This window comes from Penicillium brevicompactum, assembly GCF_028827555.1.
Source record: "Penicillium brevicompactum strain IBT 35665 chromosome Unknown utg000004l_segment0_segment0, whole genome shotgun sequence".
In the NCBI taxonomy this organism is placed as follows: domain Eukaryota; kingdom Fungi; phylum Ascomycota; class Eurotiomycetes; order Eurotiales; family Aspergillaceae; genus Penicillium; species Penicillium brevicompactum.
The window spans coordinates 1-21,729 of NW_026623207.1; the positions used below are offsets into that span (position 1 = coordinate 1).

General features: G+C 49.6%; 3 protein-coding genes across 3 annotated transcripts; 2 read left to right on the forward strand and 1 right to left on the reverse strand.

Annotated features, from left to right (window-relative positions):
• Positions 1-3,130: 3,130 nt before the first annotated feature.
• Positions 3,131-4,662, forward strand: N7506_005571 (uncharacterized protein; the record flags this gene model as incomplete). The annotated part of the gene is made up of 4 exons (XM_056954864.1): positions 3,131-3,212; positions 3,261-3,377; positions 3,457-3,687; positions 3,791-4,662. 4 exons carry the CDS (start codon positions 3,131-3,133, stop codon positions 4,660-4,662), a joined length of 1,302 nt encoding a protein of 433 aa, XP_056811841.1.
• Positions 4,663-5,738: 1,076 nt separating this feature from the next.
• N7506_005572 (uncharacterized protein) lies at positions 5,739-10,781 on the forward strand (the record flags this gene model as incomplete). Its single annotated transcript, XM_056954865.1, is given in 4 exon segments — positions 5,739-6,723; positions 6,785-7,173; positions 7,191-8,417; positions 8,625-10,781. 4 exon segments carry the CDS (start codon positions 5,739-5,741, stop codon positions 10,779-10,781), a joined length of 4,758 nt encoding a protein of 1,585 aa, XP_056811842.1.
• A 3,485-nt stretch (positions 10,782-14,266) lies between these two features.
• N7506_005573 (uncharacterized protein) lies at positions 14,267-20,538 on the reverse strand (the record flags this gene model as incomplete). The annotated part of the gene is made up of 6 exons (XM_056954866.1): positions 14,267-17,064; positions 17,129-18,157; positions 18,525-19,755; positions 19,810-19,898; positions 19,953-20,102; positions 20,163-20,538. The coding sequence occupies 6 exons, from the start codon at positions 20,536-20,538 to the stop codon at positions 14,267-14,269; spliced, it is 5,673 nt and encodes a 1,890-aa protein (XP_056811843.1).
• Positions 20,539-21,729: the final 1,191 nt, after the last annotated feature.

A 21,729-nucleotide genomic window follows, 5' to 3' on the forward strand; every position in this document is an offset into this window, starting at 1 on the left:
ACATTACTCCGCTGTTTTGTGAATCGAGTAGCGCCCATCGCAGATTGAGAAAAACGACATAGATTCAACAGTTGCAACCGCACGTCCGATAGAACCAGCAGGACTTTGGAGGCCTACCATGTGCTAAGGACCATACTCTCAAAGAGACCCGAGGGTCCGAGTGCGGTGACACGATTTACAGCACGAAGCTAGCTCGGCACCCGTGATGATTGGTACATCAGGAACCCATCCAGGTGGTCCGTGGCCATCACAAACGAGGGAACTGAGAACTGAAGCAATGGGGAGCCAGAGAAGCAGGATGCATAATACATCCAGTAATTGGCTGACTCCGCACAGCACCTTAAACCATTTCAAAAATGGTTCCCACAATCCCACCACTGTTACAAAGGGGGTAAGTGTTAAAGAAGGGTTCAAAAAAGAGTTTTGCGAGTCAGTGATGACTCTTCTCAATCCATCGTTGATGAACATTCTCTACACGAATATCACAGCGGGATCATGTCATAAATGTATCGCCCTTGGCGCATCAGATCGGCAGAGCTGAAAGGCACGGACTAGACGCACATTGTCTCATCAAGACCTTGATCTAGGTTAAAAATTAGTTCTTGCTGAGAAAAGCGTTGGAGTGAGCTGTTGGTTATGCTTTTGGATACCTCTGGTACCACATCTGTTCGGCTTCTTTTTGATTATTCTTTTGATATTTCATCCGCCGATGTCAATTTATAGTCTCAACTTCGAAGACATTGTTGGCGAAGATAAATTTTAAATATGAGTACTCTTGCAAAGCTTACTTGTTCCGCTGCATCCTGTGAGTTCAATCTCTGTACTGTCATGAGTAGAAGTAAACCCGACTATTCGGGCGCAAGTCGCTTTTGCGTCGAATCCCGCCGGCGTGGGGTGAAACCTACCAGTCACCGTCCCAACTTGTTACAGCCTTCAAATAAAAGTGAGTGGCATCCATCTTCTATGATTAACTTTCTCGTCGCTTCTATGGAAGCGTTAAGTCGCTAAAGGATACGGCCGGCCGTGGATCGATCCCGGTGAAAGTCATTTTTAGAAGAGGACTACTTTGATCTCAAGCTCTCACCACAACGACCGATTGAAAATTTGCAGAGGATAGTTGAGTTTCACCAGCTTGGCGAGGCAGACAACTATACCGCCGAGCATTGAAACCTTTCTGTCCTCAGGGCCATTGTAGTCAAATTACTTGCGTTCGAGCGAGGGCGCAAGGGGGAAGGTCCTGAGACGCAAGTATCTCATAGACATCCTCTGTCTTCGATCTATGAAATGTGTGATTGATGGATTCATTGAATGCTTCATCATTGGGGCAAAAGATTTCAATATTGATATATAGAATGTTACGTTATCTTACGAGCACTAAGGATGGAGAGATCGATGAATTGCGATGAATACACAGGGAACTTTCACAGGCTGACAAATTTGCGACTTTCAAGATTGGGAGGTTGACATAAAGTACGGTTTACTATGGAGCAATATGTATGTAGGAATATGTAATATGACATGAGGATGAGAGGGGGGGGGGGGATCTTACTATGGGAATAATGCAGAGGCCGAATATCACAAGGACCCGTGATTTCCAAAAGATACATTGTACTTGGTAGCTGCAGAGTATTTGCCCCTGCGTACCTCCCAGTGTTGAAGAGCGGAACTAGATGATTCCGTATCGGAGAGGATTTTCAGATTGGCCAACACGGTGATACTTGTCTGCGTTGGAAATAGATGTAGTCTGAATTGCATATTATGACTCTCGGCCTGGGCTCACAATTCTATATCCGACCTAAGGAAGACAACTAAAATTGAAACTCCAATTTAATACTTACTTGACAATCAGGCCTGAATCCGGCTAAATGAGAGTGCTGCACGTATAGTTGCGTAATTGACGGGAAAACAGTATGTATTGTGAGACCTGAGGAAAGAAGGAAGAGAGAGAGAGGTCTGGATCTACTATCTACACCAGCGGGGACCTTGCAAACCAGGCAAACGCCCGCGCCGACCGTAATGATCACGTTCAACGAGTTGTCGGTTTGGGATACCCCAAAAGGGACGCTCCGTAGATACTTGTGCCGCAATCGGCTGTGGTGTCCGATCCCAGCCTCTCTCCTTGACGAGGGGCAGATCGGTCTGATTCATCCCGAGGTTGGACAGCACTGTGGCTCTCTAGATATATTCTTTATGAATCATGATCATGTGTAATTCGCTGTCTAATAAGTGGCCAGGTCCACCCACCATTGAATGGAGTCATTACCTTTGGATTTGGGGATAACCATGAAATGCCTCGGGGGATAGACGGAGTAAGCCGATTCTGCAATTCCTCGGTATCTCCTCTCGTAGGGGAGGAGTATTGAAACCGAGAAAGACAAGCCAGAGACTCCAAAGCCTCACGAAGAGACACCGTCTCTAAGCGTAATGGCTTTGATTACACAGGAAATTGAGCAACATAGATAACGCAATGTGTATTGGCTAGATCGGTGTTGAGATGAAGAGTTTCTTGACATGATGATGTATATATGATACGAGCAGTATAGCAACCTTCTCGTCACATGCTACAAATAGCTTTGGTAGATTTACGCATTTTCATTTGTCTAGAGATCATATACTGAGTCTTTCATCTATGCCTTTACAACAACGAACCGTTTTTTATACACTAACATTTACGTGATCAGCTGCTTTGACCCCGTCGCTGTTTATTAATACAGAGAGTCAGAGATTGCTGAGAGTTTAGGTTCTGTACATACCCAGCAAGAGGGAGAGATAGCTTAACGGCGCTTTATAACCAAGAAGAGCATTCCACCTCTGAGAGCTGTGCGTGCATGCCTATCAAAGTTTATCCGAGGCTTCTTCCCAACGCCATTCGAGCCTAACGGAAGACGCTAAGCTGGACTGATTCGCGCTGGGACAGTCTTTGTTGATTTGACTCGCTGCACCCCACACCATTTGTATCACAAGATGGCACCTCGTGCTATTTTACGTTTCTTGCATCTGGCACTCGCTGTAGGGGCAAACGTACAAGGCGCTCACACAGAAAGTCCTCTCAGCCACCAAACAGGTCAGCGATCGTCTTGTATTTGCTCATTTCATGGTAAGTATGGGACAGTGAAAGGGTCTGATCAACATGGACAATCAGATGACGAATTCACAGATTGGGACCAGCAGCAACCGCCGAAATATATCTGACTACGACGAGGACATGCGGCGTGCCAAATAACTGGGAATCGACGCATTCGCATTGAACATCGGTGTAGACGCAGACACCACCAAGCAGCTTGAGCTGGCCTACGCATCTGCCGGACAGCAGTCGATGAAGGTCTTCATTTCGTTTGATTTCAATTGGTGGCAAACTGATCAAGCCGTCGAAATCGGTGAGATGATTGCGCGTTTCGCCCCGGCCTGCTCAACTGATCGTGGACAACAAGGTGTTTGCATCGACTTTCGCCGGAGACGGACTGGATGTGCCGGCGCTGAGAGCAGCAGCAGGAATCCCACTTTTCTTCGCTCCCAACTTTGACCCAGGCCTGGACCTGAACGTTTCCTCCGTTGACGGCCTCTTCAACTGGATGGCCTGGCCTCACAACGGAAGAAACAAAGCACCCACACCACATAACAACATTTCCGTTGGCGAGGGTGACCAGCTGTACATAAACACACTGGCAGGAAAAGCCTACATAGCGCGTGAGTATTCTGACCCGCCGAACCCTGGCCCCTTTGACGCTCCCTGCGCTGACCGTCCGAAAGCTGTGTCGCCGTGGTTTTTTACACACTTCGGACCCGGAAGTCTCCTACAGCAAGAACTGGATATTTCCTGCCGACTTGCTGTGGTACGACCGCTGGCGCGAGATCTTGGCAATGCAACCGCGCTTCGTGGAAATTGTCACATGGAATGATTATGGCGAATCCCACTACACGGGCTCGCTGCACGCCCCGCACACTGACAACGGGGCTTCGAAGTGGGTCAATGACATGTATCAGCTTCCCCCTGCGCGATCGTACCGAGTTCTAATGCTCATAGGCCCCATGACGGATGGGCAACGATGGCCAAGCCATTCATTGCGGCATTCAAGGCAGGGGCATCTTCTCCCGACGATTACATCACCTCAGACCGGCTCATCTATTGGTATCGCCCCGCGCTGCGCGCGCCAAGATTGCGACTCCACCGATACATGTATGGCGCAAGCGAACAACCGTAGTGGGGACTACTTCCTTGGGCGACCAGATGGCTGGCAATCCGTGCGGGACTCTGTGTTCGTGGTCTCTCTGTTGCGGAGCCCCGCATCGATCCAGATCGGCTCTGGAGGCAGCCTGTATCAATATGCCGCGCCAGCTGGGGCATCTTCCCATGAAGCACCCATGAGTCCCGGAGAGCAATCCTTCTCGATTTCGCGCGATGGAACGACCATTCTTGCCGGAGTTAGCTTGAAGCCCATTATTGATGGCTGTGTGTGTGGCCTATATAACTTCAATGCTTACGGTAATCCCCTGATTCCTAAGCCTGCTCCCGGGCGCTCTACCATCGGGTCTACAGTCGATAGCGAAAACAGCTTCCTCCCTAAAGACTCGTTTTCTTTCCTCGGGCCCCACTGCCAAGGCATTAGCGCGAATATTTATTTGACGGGCCTCAATTATGAATATTACTGTGCAAGGTCATGAATGGTATTAACAGCAGAGTGACCGTATCAAATTCACCTATATTTTCCAGAATTAACGTTGTTCTAACATACTCAATCAAGTATTAGAGGGTGCGTACAACTGGTGGTCTCATGCGATGTTGGAATATTAAAGGCTTATCAGTAGTAGTGTACACAATCTAGCCTCCTATTTTTTGACCTATACAGAATTTCCTCCTCACTCCTATACCTTTACCCTGATTTGATCTCACGCCGATAACTCCTTCTAATTGAAGGCATAGTACCCTGGCTTATACTGATTAGGAATAATTTTCGATCTTGCACAGATTTCCATGGAACGCGGAAGATCTGGTGCACACAAAATGAACATGACGTCATGTCCATGCCATCAAAGAGACGCCTTTCTGTGCCCGCAACTTGCTGAATTAACCTCAACAAGATAAAACAGTCTACCCCCTACCACGTGCGATTCCTTCTAGTCTAGAGCCCCAGGCGAACATCACGCAAAACATCTCGACTCGGATCATGCTCCCTGATCAGTGGGGTGAGCGACCCACAGGATTTATTCTGCAGGTTTGCACAACGGTCGTTCAGGGCCTGTTCAGCACCTGTTCACGCACTCTGCGTGCCAGTTACTCTTTCGTCGCTGCCAACACTGCCATTCCCTCCAGGTATGTTTCACAAATAGATAGGGTTCTTAAGTCTACAGGCTCCATAATCTTCGCCAATGTTAGTCCAAGACCGAATGTGCTTCTTCACCCAATCACGGGGCAAGTAACATTGCGCTAGTCTGCAAACGGTCTAAACGTAAGCATTCCATAGCGACTAACTTAGGTCCTGGCGGATGTGATTGTTTATTTGTGTATATCCGTGGAAGTGGGTCCACAAAGCTCAGCCTTGAGGCAGTGTCCGGCCCGACACGCTCCGCTGTGGATAACACGTACCCCCCTCCCCCGCCCGCCGCTGCGTGTTTGTCGCGGGGCTAAGCGTTTCCCTAACTCGCAACTTTTTGTTGCTCTCTTCCCTCCAAGACCTTTGTTTCCTCTCCAAAATCTTCTCTTACCTCTACGCCCATGGTGCTGCCTCCACGGATCAATAATGTCTGACCCTAAGCAATACACCGTGGGGTGGATTTGCGCCATCAGTACGGAGTACACGGCGGCAAAGGCTTTTCTGGATGAGACGCACCTAATGCCGGAACCTCTCTCTCCGGCGGACAACAATGCCTATACAGTAGGCATGATCGGCAAGCATAAGGCCGTCATTGCAGTCTTACCTGACGGTGAGTACGGTACCGCATCTGCAGCAAGCGTGGCACGAGACATGCTGCATAGCTTTCCAAACATCAAAATTGGCCTGATGGTCGGCATCGGTGGCGGCGCACCAAGCCCCAAGCATGATATTCGCCTGGGCGATATTGTGGTCAGCGCATCTCGAGATGGACGGGGTAGTGTTTTCCAGTACGACTTTGGCAAAGCGATACAGCATCAAAGTTTCCAACAAACAGGAGTCCTAAACCAGCCGCCAACATCCTTACGAACGGCGCTCAGTGCACTGAAGAGTGATTATGAGAGCGACGGGCATCGGCTTGAAGAATCTATCAACAGTATTCTAGAACAGAAGCCAAGACTACGGAAGAAGTACAGGCGGCCGGAAGCAAGCAGTGATAAGCTATATCGAAGCGAGTTTGTTCATCCTGTCGACGAAGCAAGCTGTGCAGTGACATGCGGCGATGCTCGGTCTCACTTGGTATCGCGACAAGAACGGACAGACGACGAGGATAACCCTGCCATTCACTATGGCTTGATTGCATCCTCAAACCAGCTGATGAAAGATGCCTTGATTCGGGATAGGCTTGTTGTTGAAAAGGATGTTCTTTGCTTTGAGATGGAAGCGGCGGGGCTCATGAACCATTTCCCCTGCCTCGTGATTCGCGGCATATGCGACTATGCCGACTCCCATAAAAATAAAGAGTGGCAAGGGTATGCAGCGATGGTGGCAGCTGCATATGCGAAGGACCTTCTGCAGAGAATTTCTCTGAACAGAATTGACGCCGAGGAGAAAATTAGTGTCATTCTATCTGGTTTGTCAAGGTAGTCTTATCATTATCGCTCGAATACATAATAACCAGCAAAATGATACAGATGTGCTGAAAAGTACCAACCAAAATGCAGAGCGGGCGTACGACCAACGAGAGCGACATCAAGATGAGCAGAAAATAAGAGCTTTAACGGAGCAACAACAACGCTGTCATCAAGTTTTCAAGAAATCAAACTACGAGGAACAAAAAAACGTGAATCCATGCCGAGCGGAAGGAACTTGCCATTGGGCGTTACAGAGTTCCGAATACCTTCGTTGGTTAACTAGCAGCCACAATGACCTTTTATGGGTCTCCGCCGATCCAGGCTGCGGGAAATCTGTCCTGGCCAGATCAATTATAGATGATCAGTTGCTAGCTTCAAGTCCAGCAGTGACTATTTGTTACTTTTTTTCAAAGACAATGAAGAGCAAAACCGACTTGATGAAGCTTTATGTTCCATACTGCATCAGCTCTTTGATCAGCAGCCCCACCTATTACCTTACGCCATAACCTCATGGGAAAGGAATGGAGAGGCGCTCCGAAATGAGGCTGATGAGCTGTGGCGAATCTTCATAGCGGCAACATCATCTAATGCTTCGTCCCAGACGATCTGCATTTTGGATGCACTTGATGAATGCCGTGATGTTGATCAGGATCGATTGATTCAGAAGCTCCAGCTCTTCCACCGCCAGAAATTTGCACCGACCAAAGAGACCTCTTTGAAGTTTCTAATCACTAGTCGTCCCTATGACCGTATCCAGAATGGCTTCCAACCGACCACGGACTCTTTTCCACATCTGCACCTGAAGGGCGAAGAAGAAAATGATCAGATCCACAGGGAAATAGATCTGGTGGTGAAGATGCGAGTAAGAGAGCTGGCCGACACAGCACCGCTATCATGGGATATACAGCAGCGGCTGGAGGCGAAATTGTTAGGAATGGAACACCGCACATATCTTTGGCTATATTTGGCCATTGACGACATTCGATCTACCTTTGAGAATAGCCTTTGTCCCGCCGAGGAATCAGTTCAAATGATACCTTCGTCGGTCGGCCAGGCATATGAGAAGATTCTTAGTCGAGTGCCTCCTGGCCAGGAGAGCATCGTGAAAAAGGTCTTGCAGATCATTGTTGGAGCACGGCGGCCTTTGACGATAGCAGAAATGGCTACCGCGTTGGGCTTGGCTCGATCCCCACAATCGCGGCCGGCAGCACTGGCTGTAGTTGATCCACTGCGGCTGGAGACGAAGCTCCGTCGTTTATGCGGCCTTTTTGTTTTCGTCAAGAACTCCAAGATCTATCTGATTCACCAGACAGCAAGGGAATTTCTCATTGAAAAGGCAAATTCGAACGATCTGAATTTTTCATACGCATGCGGCCTCAATGACACTGAGAACCAAATGGCTGTTTTGTGCGTGCAGTATCTATTAGCAGAAGATGCTGAAGATTTCACCGGCGCATCGCGGGCTTCTGAGAGCCTTTTGGGATATGCAGCTATACATTGGCCCGATCACGTGAGACACATGACATTGAGTTCAGACCAGGAGATGATTGATCGAGTACGTCGATTGTATGACACATGTGAAGAGCAATTTTCTCCATGGCTGTCCCTCTTCTGGCAAGCAGTGATGCCAAACCGGAGAGCGCCTCGAATGAATGCACTGCAGCTGGCAGCATTCAATGGCCATACGCAACAGGTTAGCTTGCTACTTGCGACAGATAAGTTGGATATTGATACACCGGATACTACTAATACATATCCGCTTACATGGGCTTCACTGCATGGTTCCGATGAAATTGTGAAGATGCTGCTAGAGCAAGGAGCCGATGTCAACGCCCAGGGTAGAGACTACGGAAATGCCCTCTACGCGGCTTGTTCCGGAGGACACGACAAGATCGCACAGATGCTGCTAGAGCAAGGAGCCGATATCAACGCCCAGGGTAGATATTTCGGAAATGCCCTCTACGCGGCTTGTTTCGGAGGATACGATAAGATCGCACAGATACTGCTAGAGCAAGGAGCCGATGTCAACGCCCAGGGAGGTATTTACGGAAATGCCCTCCAGGCTGCTTGTGACGGAGGACATGATAAGATCACACAGATACTGCTAGAGCGAGGAGCCGATATCAACGCCCAGGGTGGACACCACGGAAATGCCCTCCAGGGTGCTTGTCTTAGAGGACACAATAAGATCGCGTATATACTGCTAGAGCGAGGAGCTGATGTCAACGCCCAGGGCGGAGAGCTCGGAAATGCCCTCCAGGCTGCTTGTTCTGGAGGACACGATAAGATCGCACAGATGCTGCTAGAGCGAGGAGCCGATATCAACGCCCAAGGTGGTGACTACGGAAATGCCCTCCAGGCTGCTTGTTCTGGAGGACACGATAAGATTGTACAGATACTGCTAGAGCGAGGAGCCGATGTCAACGCTCAGGGTATAGACTACGGAAATGCCCTCTACGCGGCTTGTTCCGGAGGACACCACACGATCGCACAGATGCTGCTAGAGCGAGGAGCCAATATCAACGCCCAAGGTGGAGGGTACGGAAATGCCCTCCATGCTGCTTGTTCCGGAGGACACAATAAGATCGCACAGATGCTGCTAGAGCAAGGAGCCGATGTCAACGCCCAAGGTGGAGACTACGGAAATGCCCTCCAGGGTGCTTGTCTTAGAGGACACGACAAGATCGCACAGATACTGCTAGAGCGAGGAGCCAATATCAACGCCCAAGGTGGAGGGTACGGAAATGCCCTCCATGCTGCTTGTTCCGGAGGACACAATAAGATCGCACAGATGCTGCTAGAGCAAGGAGCCGATGTCAACGCCCAAGGTGGAGACTACGGAAATGCCCTCCAGGGTGCTTGTCTTAGAGGACACGACAAGATCGCACAGATGCTGCTAGAGCGAGGAGCCAATATCAACGCCCAAGGTGGAGGGTACGGAAATGCCCTCCATGCTGCTTGTTCCGGAGGACACAATAAGATCGCACAGATGCTGCTAGAGCAAGGAGCCGATGTCAACGCCCAAGGTGGAGACTACGGAAATGCCCTCCAGGCTGCTTATTCCGGAGGACACGATAAGATCGTACGGACACTGCTAGAGCAAGGAGCCAATATCAACGCCCGGGGTAGAGACTACGGAAATGCTCTCCAGGCTACTTATTCCGGAGGACACGATAAGATCGCACAGATGCTGCTAGAGCAAGGAGCCGATATCAACGCCCAGGGTGGATACTACGGAAATGCCCTCCAGGCTGCTTGTTCTGGAGGACACGATAAGATTGTACAGATACTGCTAGAGCGAGGAGCCGATGTCAACGCCCAGGGTAGAGACTACAGAAATGCCCTCCAGGCTGCTTATTCCGGAGGATACGATAAGATCGCACAGATGCTACTAGAGCAAGGAGCCGATATCAACGCCCAGGGTGGATACTACGGAAATGCCCTCCAGGCTGCTTGTTCCGGAGGACACGACAAGATCGCACAGATGCTGCTAGAGCAAGGAGCCAATATCAACGCCCAGGGTGGACACCACGGAAATGCCCTCCAGGGTGCTTGTTCCGGAGGACACGACAAGATCGCACAGATACTGCTAGAGCGAGGAGCCGATATCAACGCCCAGGGTGGACACCACGGAAATGCCCTCCAGGGTGCTTGTTCCGGAGGACACGACAAGATAGCACAGATGCTGCTAGAGCAAGGAGCCGATATCAACGCCCAAGGTGGAGACTACGGAAATGCCCTCCAGGGTGCTTGTCTTAGAGGACACGACAAGATCGCACAGATACTGCTAGAGCGAGGAGCCGATATAAACGCCCAGGGTGGAGGGTACGGAAATGCCCTCCATGCTGCTTGTTCTGGAGGACACCACAAGATCGCACACATGCTGCTAGAGCGAGGAGCCGATATCAATGCCCAGGGTGGAGACCACGGAAATGCCCTCCAAGCAGCTCATCGGGGAGGTTATCACCACATAGTGAAACTTCTCCAGGAACATCAATATGCTGATCAGTCGACCTCCCAATCTTCCCCTTCCAAAAGGCTGAAGGTTTCATCATGATCGTACATTACCATGTTCAACTCAAACTTCTTAATACCTCCTATCGTCGTTTTCGTTCTCTCCCTAGGTAGTTGTCCTCTAGTCCTTACTCTCAGTACTGAAACAATTTGTCTATGATCCATAATCCTTGATCCAGCCATTTCAAAAAATAATGAAATGGGAAGCACAGAACCCAAATGAACCTGCTTGGCTTTTTCAGTCAATCTAATGTGACTTACTCAACTAAAGAGATTTTCTCTCATTACCTGGGCCGGCTGTCTGTTACCCTATCCTACTTACCTTTTGGGTCCATGTGACACGCATCAAATCAGGCGGTCTTGTAGGATTCTTAGATAAACATGAAGCTTTCTGAATTGTTATTGTTGGCGATCACGTGACTTGCATGTGAAGATGCACGCGATCACACTTCCCAGGACTTCATTAGTATTACTGTAGCTAGCATTCTCTCTCTTCCTTTTTCTCTCCAGAGTCAATATTATTACCTTCTGGGTTAACATCTTTCCTGCGTAGCCTTCATATTCGCCGACAGTTATACATACCCCTTGGTTCTGGCAATTGATGGATGTTTTATAAGCAATATGATAAGCAAACAAAACATATCAAACAGAACAAACATGATTCTCAGCCTCATTTCTGACATCATGTCATGTGATAGGTACCAAAGGCAATTTGCTATACTGACAGCACAGTGTATCAGTGTTTTCCGATATTGTCATATTCAGCAACACATGATAAACAGTTGACTAAAAATTGCGCACTAATGTCTCGAAAGTGGGGCCACAAAATAGAAAAGCAGTTCTTGGGGCGGAAGCTGATTTCGCTATCGACTGTACATCAGTTTGGTCAAAACAGAGAATGAGATCTTGCTAGGTGCGGTGATTCACAGATACCACGATAGCTGTGTCATCTAGTTCAACCCTCCTTTGCGGAAATTTCTTGCCCACAAGTTCCTTCAACTTTGGCTGCAGGAACAGACGCCAATAGAACCGAGGAGCCAAAACCAGGTCTTGCTCTGTATTCTTTCTGACAACCTTGTTGTTGAGAGTCACTTTCCACACAATCCAGTAGTGCAGATAAGTAGGTGGAGATTCGTCATACGACTTTCCCTCCTCCCACTCGGATAGTTGAAGTAGTGGTATCTGACTCGGCTCCGACTGCCTATCTGGCAAGGCAGGTGATTCATCACCCAAAACGTTGTTATAATCGATAGAGCCAATAACGGATGGTGTTCTGGGTATATGGTATCCTGGGGTTGGTGCGAATAGCGAGGATTGGTCCGTTTGATCAAAGGTGTCAAATCGTAGGTCGTTTTGAGTATCATAAAGACTGCAGGCCATGCTTCCGGAACTAATGTGTAGCTTCGTCAGAAATCTTCATTGAGAGATACCGCGGAGCCTGGATTCTTGAAAGTATCATTTCTGCGAAGCGTACCTGGAGAGAGCGGTGGTGTTGAGCACGACAAAGAAACAAGGGACTTGCGTTGTGAGTTGACAGGTAGTGGGAGACCATTGTGCCAACATCAGACATTGTTGCCGCGGGCCCACTCACTCACCCCAATGCTCAGTGAGCATGATCGTGTCGAAGTGTTTTGCTGGTTGTAGACCCGGGGGCATTGGGGTATACGGAATTGCACGTGACAGGGCCAGGCTTGGTTGGGTCTCGGCTGCCAATCAGTAAGTTGCGGTGTCAGGGGTCGTCTCCTTCACCAGGTACATGCATCATGTTTGTTTTGTTTGCACTATGATCTTCAAGGCTCCATGGTATTCCATTCAAGATCGACAATGATTCCCAATTAGGATAGGGCAGAGTACCTTAATCTTGAGGGCATCCCTAATTTATCGGTTTAACTGGTTTAAACATCAAGTCAGGTGTCAATTTACCATTTTGGAAAATATAATGCGGGAGAAAAATGCTCAGCACTTTGTAGGCTGAACTGTGCACAGTACTAGTCTATCATGATCAATAGAATATGATGATTTCTCAATAGTGCCACTTGGATGGTTTGACGTATGCATTTTATTTAGTAATCATTGTGAACTGTACGATATCTTGAGTAAAATCACAACTGTAACGATACCGTAAATACTATACAGTACTTGAAGCTGTTGGCAGTATATTGGGGCCTGTCAAATAATTTCCTACACTAACGCCTTGGCAGCGGGGCTCGAAAATAAAAAAGCTATGCTTGGGGCGGAAGCTGATTTCGCTAATGACTGTAACTCTTGCGGTGTAGTTGGAACCCTTCCGCTATCGACCCTAGACACGCTACAAGCAGATGGCTTGGCGTCCTTCTCTCAGGGACTCCAAGTGCAAACTTGCAAGCCAACGCCATCTCTCGTGGCCCTTGAACAGACAAACAGCGCAAGCCTTGCTCCGCCTGTATAGGCGGATCTCGATGGAACTTCTTCAAGAAGTGGCAGATAAAGATCTTCAACATAGTTCCTGTTCTCGGGGATGGCTAGTGTCATGAAAATTGCGATTACAATGGTGAATCTACGGAAACTTACCAATAAGGCTTTCGCTTCAACAAGACCTAGTCTGCGCGGAGTTGCCTTTAGCACTTTCCCTTTGTGTATTTGGATGATCCTTTACAGAAACGATTTCCTCACAAAGAGTCAAGAATCCTGAGCAAGGAATCCCTGTTGTTTTGTGCAAAGCCGCTTCTTGCAACCGTTTGCGTGTCCAGCTCAAGAAATTCTATACTCCACACACCGTTCTACTTAATACTAGAGATGATCATTTCTAAACTGCATTCCGTTGTAGTCTGCTTCTACGACAACAATATTGAGGACAGGCGGATCTACGGAGAAGCACGAATCGCTTCAAAACAGTAGATTTTGGCTGTGAAGCAAAAGGACCGACTGGGGAAAAGAAGGAAGAGAGAGAGAGGGAGAGAGAGGGAGAGAGAGCTATCTAAGCAAGGGGGGTCATCTGACCTCCCAACAAATATCAACCGTGGTAATTACTCTCCGTCCTCAACTTGGATTATGGAACTTAGTCAAGCACACTGCGCTTCCATATAGTCAACATTGCTGGACAAAGTGCTTTTTACATGGCATAGTTCCAAGCTTCCTTCAACCTAGAAAAAAACAACGAAGCAGATGTGGGGTCCTTTGTCGGTTGTCCAGAACAACCGACAGGTCTTGTATACAACATCGTAGGGATTGCAAGGTCAATAAAATCCCGTATACCTTTCAGGTCTGCAGACCGTTGGGAAAATGATCAAAAAAGAGCTGAATTTTTGGAGCATCACTGCAACAGGTCGAATGAATTATCCCATTAGACGGGTGGCTTTCTTATGGTAATGATAGTCTTCCTTCCTATAGATACCTAGGTAGTAGTCTGGACACTATAATTGCAATATTGACATTGGGCCTTTTATGCCAAATCCAGACTAGGAAATTCTGGGCGTAGAAGAGGATCTTGGAGCATCAATCCAATGATCCGATCCAAAGAGGAACTCAACGACCAAAAGAACTCATGTCTTATCGACGAGTTCGAGGTCTAAGGTTGTATTTGTGCAAATTGGTGGATGGGGAGCCTGTATCTATGTTCCTGGTGACTACCCTCTCGATTACTTTTTTGATTTTCTTGGCCGGCGATTTTGCGTTGGCTTTCCTGGTCGGCGATTCCCCATTGATTTTCTTGGCCGGAGATTTTGCATTGATTGGATCATGTCTGAGATGTTCAAAGACCAATACATCTTCTTGTTGGAAAAACCGGGAGATCTGGATGGCTCCGGCCTTCCCACAATTGAGTTCAACGATTTGTAAATGCCTGTTGAAGAATCGCCCATGCTTGCCACGAAAATACTTTTTAAACCACGCCTTAACCGTCTTTCGAGTTTGACGATGGACCTTTATCACGCTAACGCCACTAAGCTCCACGATGAGAATAAAGCCCCTAGGTTGCCGGGGCTTTAGTGCAAACTGAAGCGATTTGGGGAAGTCCAAACCCAGACAGATACGTTTGTTGGGAACTTCGTTGAACCCGGGATTAACATTATCCTCCTGTCTTTGAGATTGAAGATCATCCTTATTGTGGGGTTTGTGGCCATCGGTCAAGCTGATTTCATGTTGGCTATGGCCGATCATCTCCACCTGGGCCGCTCTTGTGTTTTCCGACTTCTCTTCTCCGCAATGTAACACTGCCTTTGGTGACCTGACATCCACCTCGTTGTTACAAGAGTGAGGATGATCAGGTGTATCGCGTCTTCGCTTTCTGTGTTTTCCGTCTGATTCGGGAAATAAATTGCGAGCCCCGATTTCTGTCATTTTTGATAGACTTTCAAAATGGGTCTTTAGAGTCCCTTGACCCGGTAGAGAGATGCCTGAACCACAAGGTAGAGGGTTAGGCCTCGTTGGTAGAATATCAACTATGCTACTGGGATATGTGAACGCAGTGTAAATAGGATCGGCCGGTGACACCTTGGTTTGGAACGTCATGTTGTCTTGTATATCAGGACCCATTTCCCCTGGGGTGGGAACCGGTTCTTGCACTGCCCGATCTAGATGCACATCTTGAGGAGGCCTCTGGGTGAAGGAGCTTGGTGCTGTGACTGATGCTGGGATTGTCGCTAGCGAGTGGCTGAGAGTAGTGGATTGGGGACAATCTGTAGTCTGCTTCTTGTTCATTACACCTTGATTCCGGGAATCACGTACTTTGCTAGAAACACGACCAAACATTGGGCTGAACTTTGGCCAGTCTTTTATGATCGGTCGAGTCGGAGGCGGACTTGTTGGCATTGTAGCCGGTGCTGCTCTAGCGCGCTGCATCGGGGGTTCTGTAGGAGTGGACTCGAAGGTAGCCGGTTTGTTCGCAAAATCCAGGCAGATAGGAGGTATATTTTCTGAACGAGCGTGGTTGCGAGAGGGTCTTGTGCGTGGCACAGAGCAGCAGCTTTGCATTTGTGAGGTCTCAGGCGGCTCAGGTTGATCACGGCCTTGCTGCGGAAGCGGCCCCGACTTCGTGTGCGTATCCCTGTCTGTTGCTGATCCATGTACAAATGCAAATGCCTCTTGAGTGGCCGCGATCGATCTCGGTCCGTCTACTTGTCCGTTATGTTGTCCCATAGGTAATGGGTGCTGGCGTAGCATACCCCAGCCAGATGCTGCGTCTAGCCGCTCTTTCACGGGGGATTCTATGCAGGCGCGTTTGACAACCAAGTTTTTGACTTCGAGCCTTTCCCCCTTTCTTTTTCGATGTAATCCTTCCCCAATACCACTCCTCTCGGGACTCGGCTCTACTGTAGCCAGCATTGGAAGATAGGACGCTCCGAATCCAGCGACCCTGCCATTGTTAGGACTCGCTTGATTGCTTGCAGAGGTCACGTTAGGTCCTCCCCATCCCTGATATTGAGGTTGTACCATGAGAGCGGATAATGCAGATTCCACGGGCCGCTCGTAAATTGGGTCCGGGGGAATAATGGTGGGTACGTGGAAGACAAGTCCCTCCATGGAGTCCTCTCCCTCTCCCTGTGTTTCACTCGCATTCTCCACCGTTGGGGGTTGCCAGTTGGACCTGCTCGCTGCGTCGTTCTCATTCGGGGAGGGTATGTATTGTGGGTGCCCATCCATAGACGGCATTACTTGTTCTGCAGCGATCCTGTCATCCCTGGAACTCGCTTGATTGCTTGCAGGGGTCATGTCATCTCCTCGCGACCCCCGATACTGGGGTTGTAACATGAGAGGGGATAATGCAGATCCCACGGGCCGCTCATCAGGTGGGTCTGGGGAAACACAGTTGGGTACGTGGAAGACAAGTCCCTCCATGGAGTCTTCTCCCTCTCGCTGTGTTCCACTCACATCCTCCACCGTTGGGGGCTGCCAGTTGGACCAGCTGGCGGCTTTGCCCTCGTTCGGGGAGGATTGGTGCCGAGTCACCTTATGGAAAGGCCGGACTGCTTCGTGTCTAGAATGTGGGGATGTGGACAAACTACGGCAGGTCTGGGTCGTGGCGGTGGAATCATGATTGTCGACGTCGCCTTGACTGACTGGCAAGATACCCGCGCGATCCTCCCGACTCGGCGTTGAGGAGGGGCTTTCTATGCCAGGCGAGGTTGGGGTCGTCTGTAGGTAAAACGGAATGGTCTGCTCGTAGCCCTCCGATGGTGTCTGCTCCTGTCTTGTGTCGTCGAGTTCCATGTGGGCAGACGGAAACGCCACTGGCGGTGTCGATGTCTTATCAGCGTGCGACGAAGTCAAACTATCAATGTCCACCAACATTCTATCGGGTGTTCTGGGTTCATCTTGGCACGAAGACACCGACCCTTTGTATCGATTATCTTGCCAGGAGAGAGCAACGTGAGTTTCAAGCGGTCGATCATGGGAGAATAAGGTGTGACTTACCTTCATTGCGACTTTGAAGCAAGCAACTGCCCGAGTTGGTGGCAGCGTGGTCCTCGCCCAGCGCACTGAAAGGGATGGAGTCGGCCGAAGGGATGCTCTGCGCCGTACTAACTCTCGTTGGAGAACCCGCATTGCTTAATACCTCATTTTGCAGGGGACTCCCTTCATCACTAAAGCTGGTCGCGTCAAACATGCTCATACAATCATTGTAATGTCGGACGTCCCCCAGAGAGGAGCCTTGAGGGCCATCCTGGCTCTTGTCAAGGCGACCATCGTCCAGAGGATCAGAGTATGTGGTATCAACATACCCGCTCGGCACTCCGGGTTGGACTGGTTCCAGCACTATCCCCGAGGGTATGGGCCTTTCGCTGTGAGAAAATGGTCGCCGGTATTGATCCGTCTCAACCGGTTGACACCACGCAGGTTCAATGTACCCGGGCGGGTCATGGCCCTGGGAACCGTCCTGCCTCCCCCGTTCCATTTCCACCGAATTGAGTCCGCTTCCCGCTGGGGGACTTGCGGTCTTTCTCGTGTCCTCATCCGGCATCAGTTGGCTATCTACAAAAACACTCTCTGATGGGTCGGCCCGTACAGGCAATGTCTCCGCAAAATTCCCTCCAGTGGCGTTCGCTCCGAGTTTATGCCAATTTCTGTGTTGCGAGGCTTTGAGTCCCTTGCCTTGGCCTGGTAGTAAGTTCACATTACCCTGTGGTTTGATGAGTTTCTTGGAGGGATGCTGCGAGTAGTCCAGATCTAGCCACTCCAAAGCATCACCGACGTGTTTAGTCGGATACGACGACCTTGTGAGGGTTTCATGAGACGGCTCCAAATCCCATCTTCTATCCGGCGTAGGGTCCACAGAGTAACCGTCACTCCAAATCGAAGGAGCCATCCCCGCTGACGCTGCGATCCGTAAATCGGGCGTCACCAGACTAGGCGGGTACGATACAGTGCTTGAAACATTCTGTTTGCTGGCGCGACGGGCATTCATCTCTTGATCCCTCACCTCCGGGCCAGCGGTCGCAGGTCCTGGACTCGAGGAAATTCCAATACCAACGTCAGGTTCAACTGGACTGCTCCCATCCGGAGTTTGTCTCCCCCGTCGAACGGCTTGGGTGATCGATTGTCTCCGGATGCTGTCCCTCGGCGAATGTACAATTTAGATGTGACCGGCCAACCTGTGCAGTCGACTGGAGAACTTTAGAGGTATTCGAACTCAGTCCCGCCGGTTGGTGCTGATCCGGCTCAGGCCTGTAAGAACCACTTTTGGTTGATAAAAATGGCTCTTGTATATCATGCTCCCTTGGTGGTGGTATGCCTTGATTCCCCCGTTGGAGACTATCCATCTCGTCGGCTTCAAACATCCCTATAGGGCTGCCATGGTCGCTTGTCTCACCTAAGGTTTGCCCTCCCAGAGGTCCTTCAGACTTTCTCGTCGCGGTGTGATCTTCCCGTCGAACAGGTATCACATTCTCAATAGCTGATTCGTATTCACTTTCTCCTTCACTGTCTAATGGATACTCTAGGGGTGACGAAGCTCTGTTGTCAGGTTCAGGTACGGTTTCAATCTCCATTGTCTCGTCAGCAGCGGATTCGTATTCACAGCTATCTCTGCTACGAACCCTTTCCTGAGGGGCTGGCAAACGCTCACTGTCGGTATGAATAACTGTCTGAGACTGGGAACAGGAAGTTTCGTGTAGACTTGGGATCTCAGCATACGGTGAGGGCGAGAATGGATGCGCGAAAAATGCACGGTAGATACATGCTAGTTCTACCAGCGGGGTAACATTTTCGAGCTTCAGATGCTTCTGTGCTGCGCGAGTCCCGAAGTTCTCTGCAAAGTCAAAGTACATGTATTTCCTTGCCTTTCTTGACTTCTCAAGCCACGTGGTGGCCTTTGGCCCGAGACGCTCCTTCCGTTCAACCGGGATATCATTTCTCCATGGGGAGCTCTCGAGGCCCACAGTTGTTTCCCGAGCAGGCACCTCGTACCGCATAGCAAGCTCGTCTATTCGGGGTGAGTAGAAACCTAGCTGCTTTGCCACATAAGCCAGGTGGTTTGGATCTATATCTCTCGGGTCGTCATGCCGCATCACGAAAAGCCAGAGCTGACGGCAACTCAGTTCTCGACGATCTTGAAAAGGTGCATCGATTGTCCTCCAGCCGTTGAGCGTTTGAATGCGGTACCTATCACAGGCGTTTCTTTCGGTGGTGTACAGCACTCTGAGCACGCTCTCGAGCGGCGTTGCACAACCCCGCCTGCGTTTCCCGGTCTTGATATCAAGCAAGTCTTTCATACAAACTGAGATGCCTTCTAGGACCCGCATGTGCACTGTAAACAGTTTCATTGACGGAACTAGACCGCTCTTCCTTTGGATAGAACGCCTAAGGGCATTTCTGTGCTTGCTGCTCAATCTGCAGAAAGGCCCCGCCCTCGCAAACACCTCGCGGACTTGCATGCGATCATCTTCTGAAACCACAGGGATACAACCCTGTAGTCTTTCGAATACTTCTGATGGGAAGTCTTCGGGTTTCATCTCGTTGAGGCCATCCACTCGAGATTGGCTTTCGCTGACGACATCATTCCAAAAGCCCAGGATGTAGCCTATCAGATACTTTTCGATTGACTTGGTCACCGTTAGAACTCATACGATTGGCTTGCTTGCACGACACTCACATACAATTTCGCAGAGTGTTGCATGGTAAGCCTTTCCATTACCAGAAGGGTAATCATACATTATGGTCGGTAGATCCCTCCTCACTCTGTTGACTGCGTCATTTAATCGATTGCAGTTCTGTATCGTCGTGAGACCATCCTGTATACCAGGCCCCAGTGTAGATTTGAGTAATTTATTGAGCGGTCGACCCTCCCAGTTCTCCGAATCGAGAATCTTCGAGTAGATTTGACCACCGCTCGGTGTGATGTGCAGAGGGATCTTGTTTTGGATGTGGCTTTTCTGAGAATTGGTGATATCTTGCGTGGCTCCTTATCAGTATCTTTCTTCCTTGTAGTCTATGCTTTGCCCGTACTCACTGTTGAGAACGATGTGTACAGGGCCGAATCCACTGGTGCCTGGCCCAAGGATTGAGCTCAAGGCGGCTCTAATGCGTGACTGACCATCCAGACATAGCAGTTGGCGTTTCTGAAATGTAAGCGACGGCGCACGTCCCTCATCACTGGAAGTGCTGTTTCTTCTCCTTGCATCTTCGAGTTCCTCCTGCGAGACTGCGACGATTGGCGCGTTATCCCACTTGTCGATACAGCTTGGGTCGCTTTTGAAAATCCTCTTCCACCTATCTACGTCCCTTTCAAGGCAGAACTTCTGTTTCGCGGAATCGATCTGAATGCGGTCATATTTGACGAGGGCGCGCCCCTGGTATTCTTTCCAAGCGGCAATCTCGAGACCCATGCTACCCACCTTGGTGGTATCCGATGCGGGATGGTGTCATTATATCTACTCCGCCTAGGGGTTGGTCGCAATTGGATAAGCAGTTCATTTTTGGACCTCATACTTCCGGGGTCCTCAACCCGCTCTTGTAGTAACATAACGCTCAGAACTGCTCGTCAATCCTACGGTTGCCCTCGCTCGTCACATGTACCAGGCAAGCACTCGTGTTCCCTACATGTGATATCACTATTGGAAATCGACAGCGCGAGAGGCATCAGAGCATAGTCATGCAACATACAACCGGGTTGGCTACAAATACGCCGCGTCAATCTTCACCGATCCTGCCATTCTATGCAAGCTGATTCAAAAAACCCGTCCATGTTCGACCCGTCCCAAAGCCGGTCCCACGCACCATCGGCCCCAGTCAAATATCTCTGCATGTTACCTAGTCCAGATTTCATAAATTCGACAACGTTCCTGCCTGCGTACTATTAGGATATGGTTGTGACAGGATCGTGAATGGAAAGACTATACCGGGTAAATGTCCCTGTCGCCGGCTTTGGGCCTGTCTATCGCCAGAGTGTCGTAAGAGTAGCGATTTTAACGTGGTCCAAATTTGGAGCATATCTTCTGTTTCGGCGGCTCGGATGTCCCGGTACTTCACCACGTCATCTAATTCAGCCAAAGACCTCCTCAAGCGGTAGAAGTTCAGGTTGTAAAGAAACGCCTGGGGTGAACTGAAAGGATATTATCTGCTTACCTGGAACCACAGGATCTGATTCTTCTTGCTCTTTGCCTTCCCCTGGCGTGCTCTGCCTGGCTCATGGTCGGGAGTTGGGCCGCAGGCATTCAAAAAAGTCCCACAGACGGCCGAACCCACGGTGGATGTTTTGGCTGGACTGGTCCTCTAATCTCAGTCCACGAAGTCGCCCTCGATCAAACTCTAGCCTATGGGGGGATTCAACAATAAAGTTTCTTAACCAAACGCATGAAAGAATTGGATATCTCACATCGGCGACCATTAGGTCCGGATGGAGCTGGGTAGTCAGCAGGTGTCGTACCCGATGTAGCCTATCGCCGCTCAGGGGCTGGATTTGGCCCATTAGGTCAAACCCGAAGAAGGTTGCCAAGAGAGTGTCCCCGTACCGCTGCTCAGGTTCGAACGGGCTCTGTGGATAGCAGACCCGGGGATTTTCAACCGCACGACTCTGG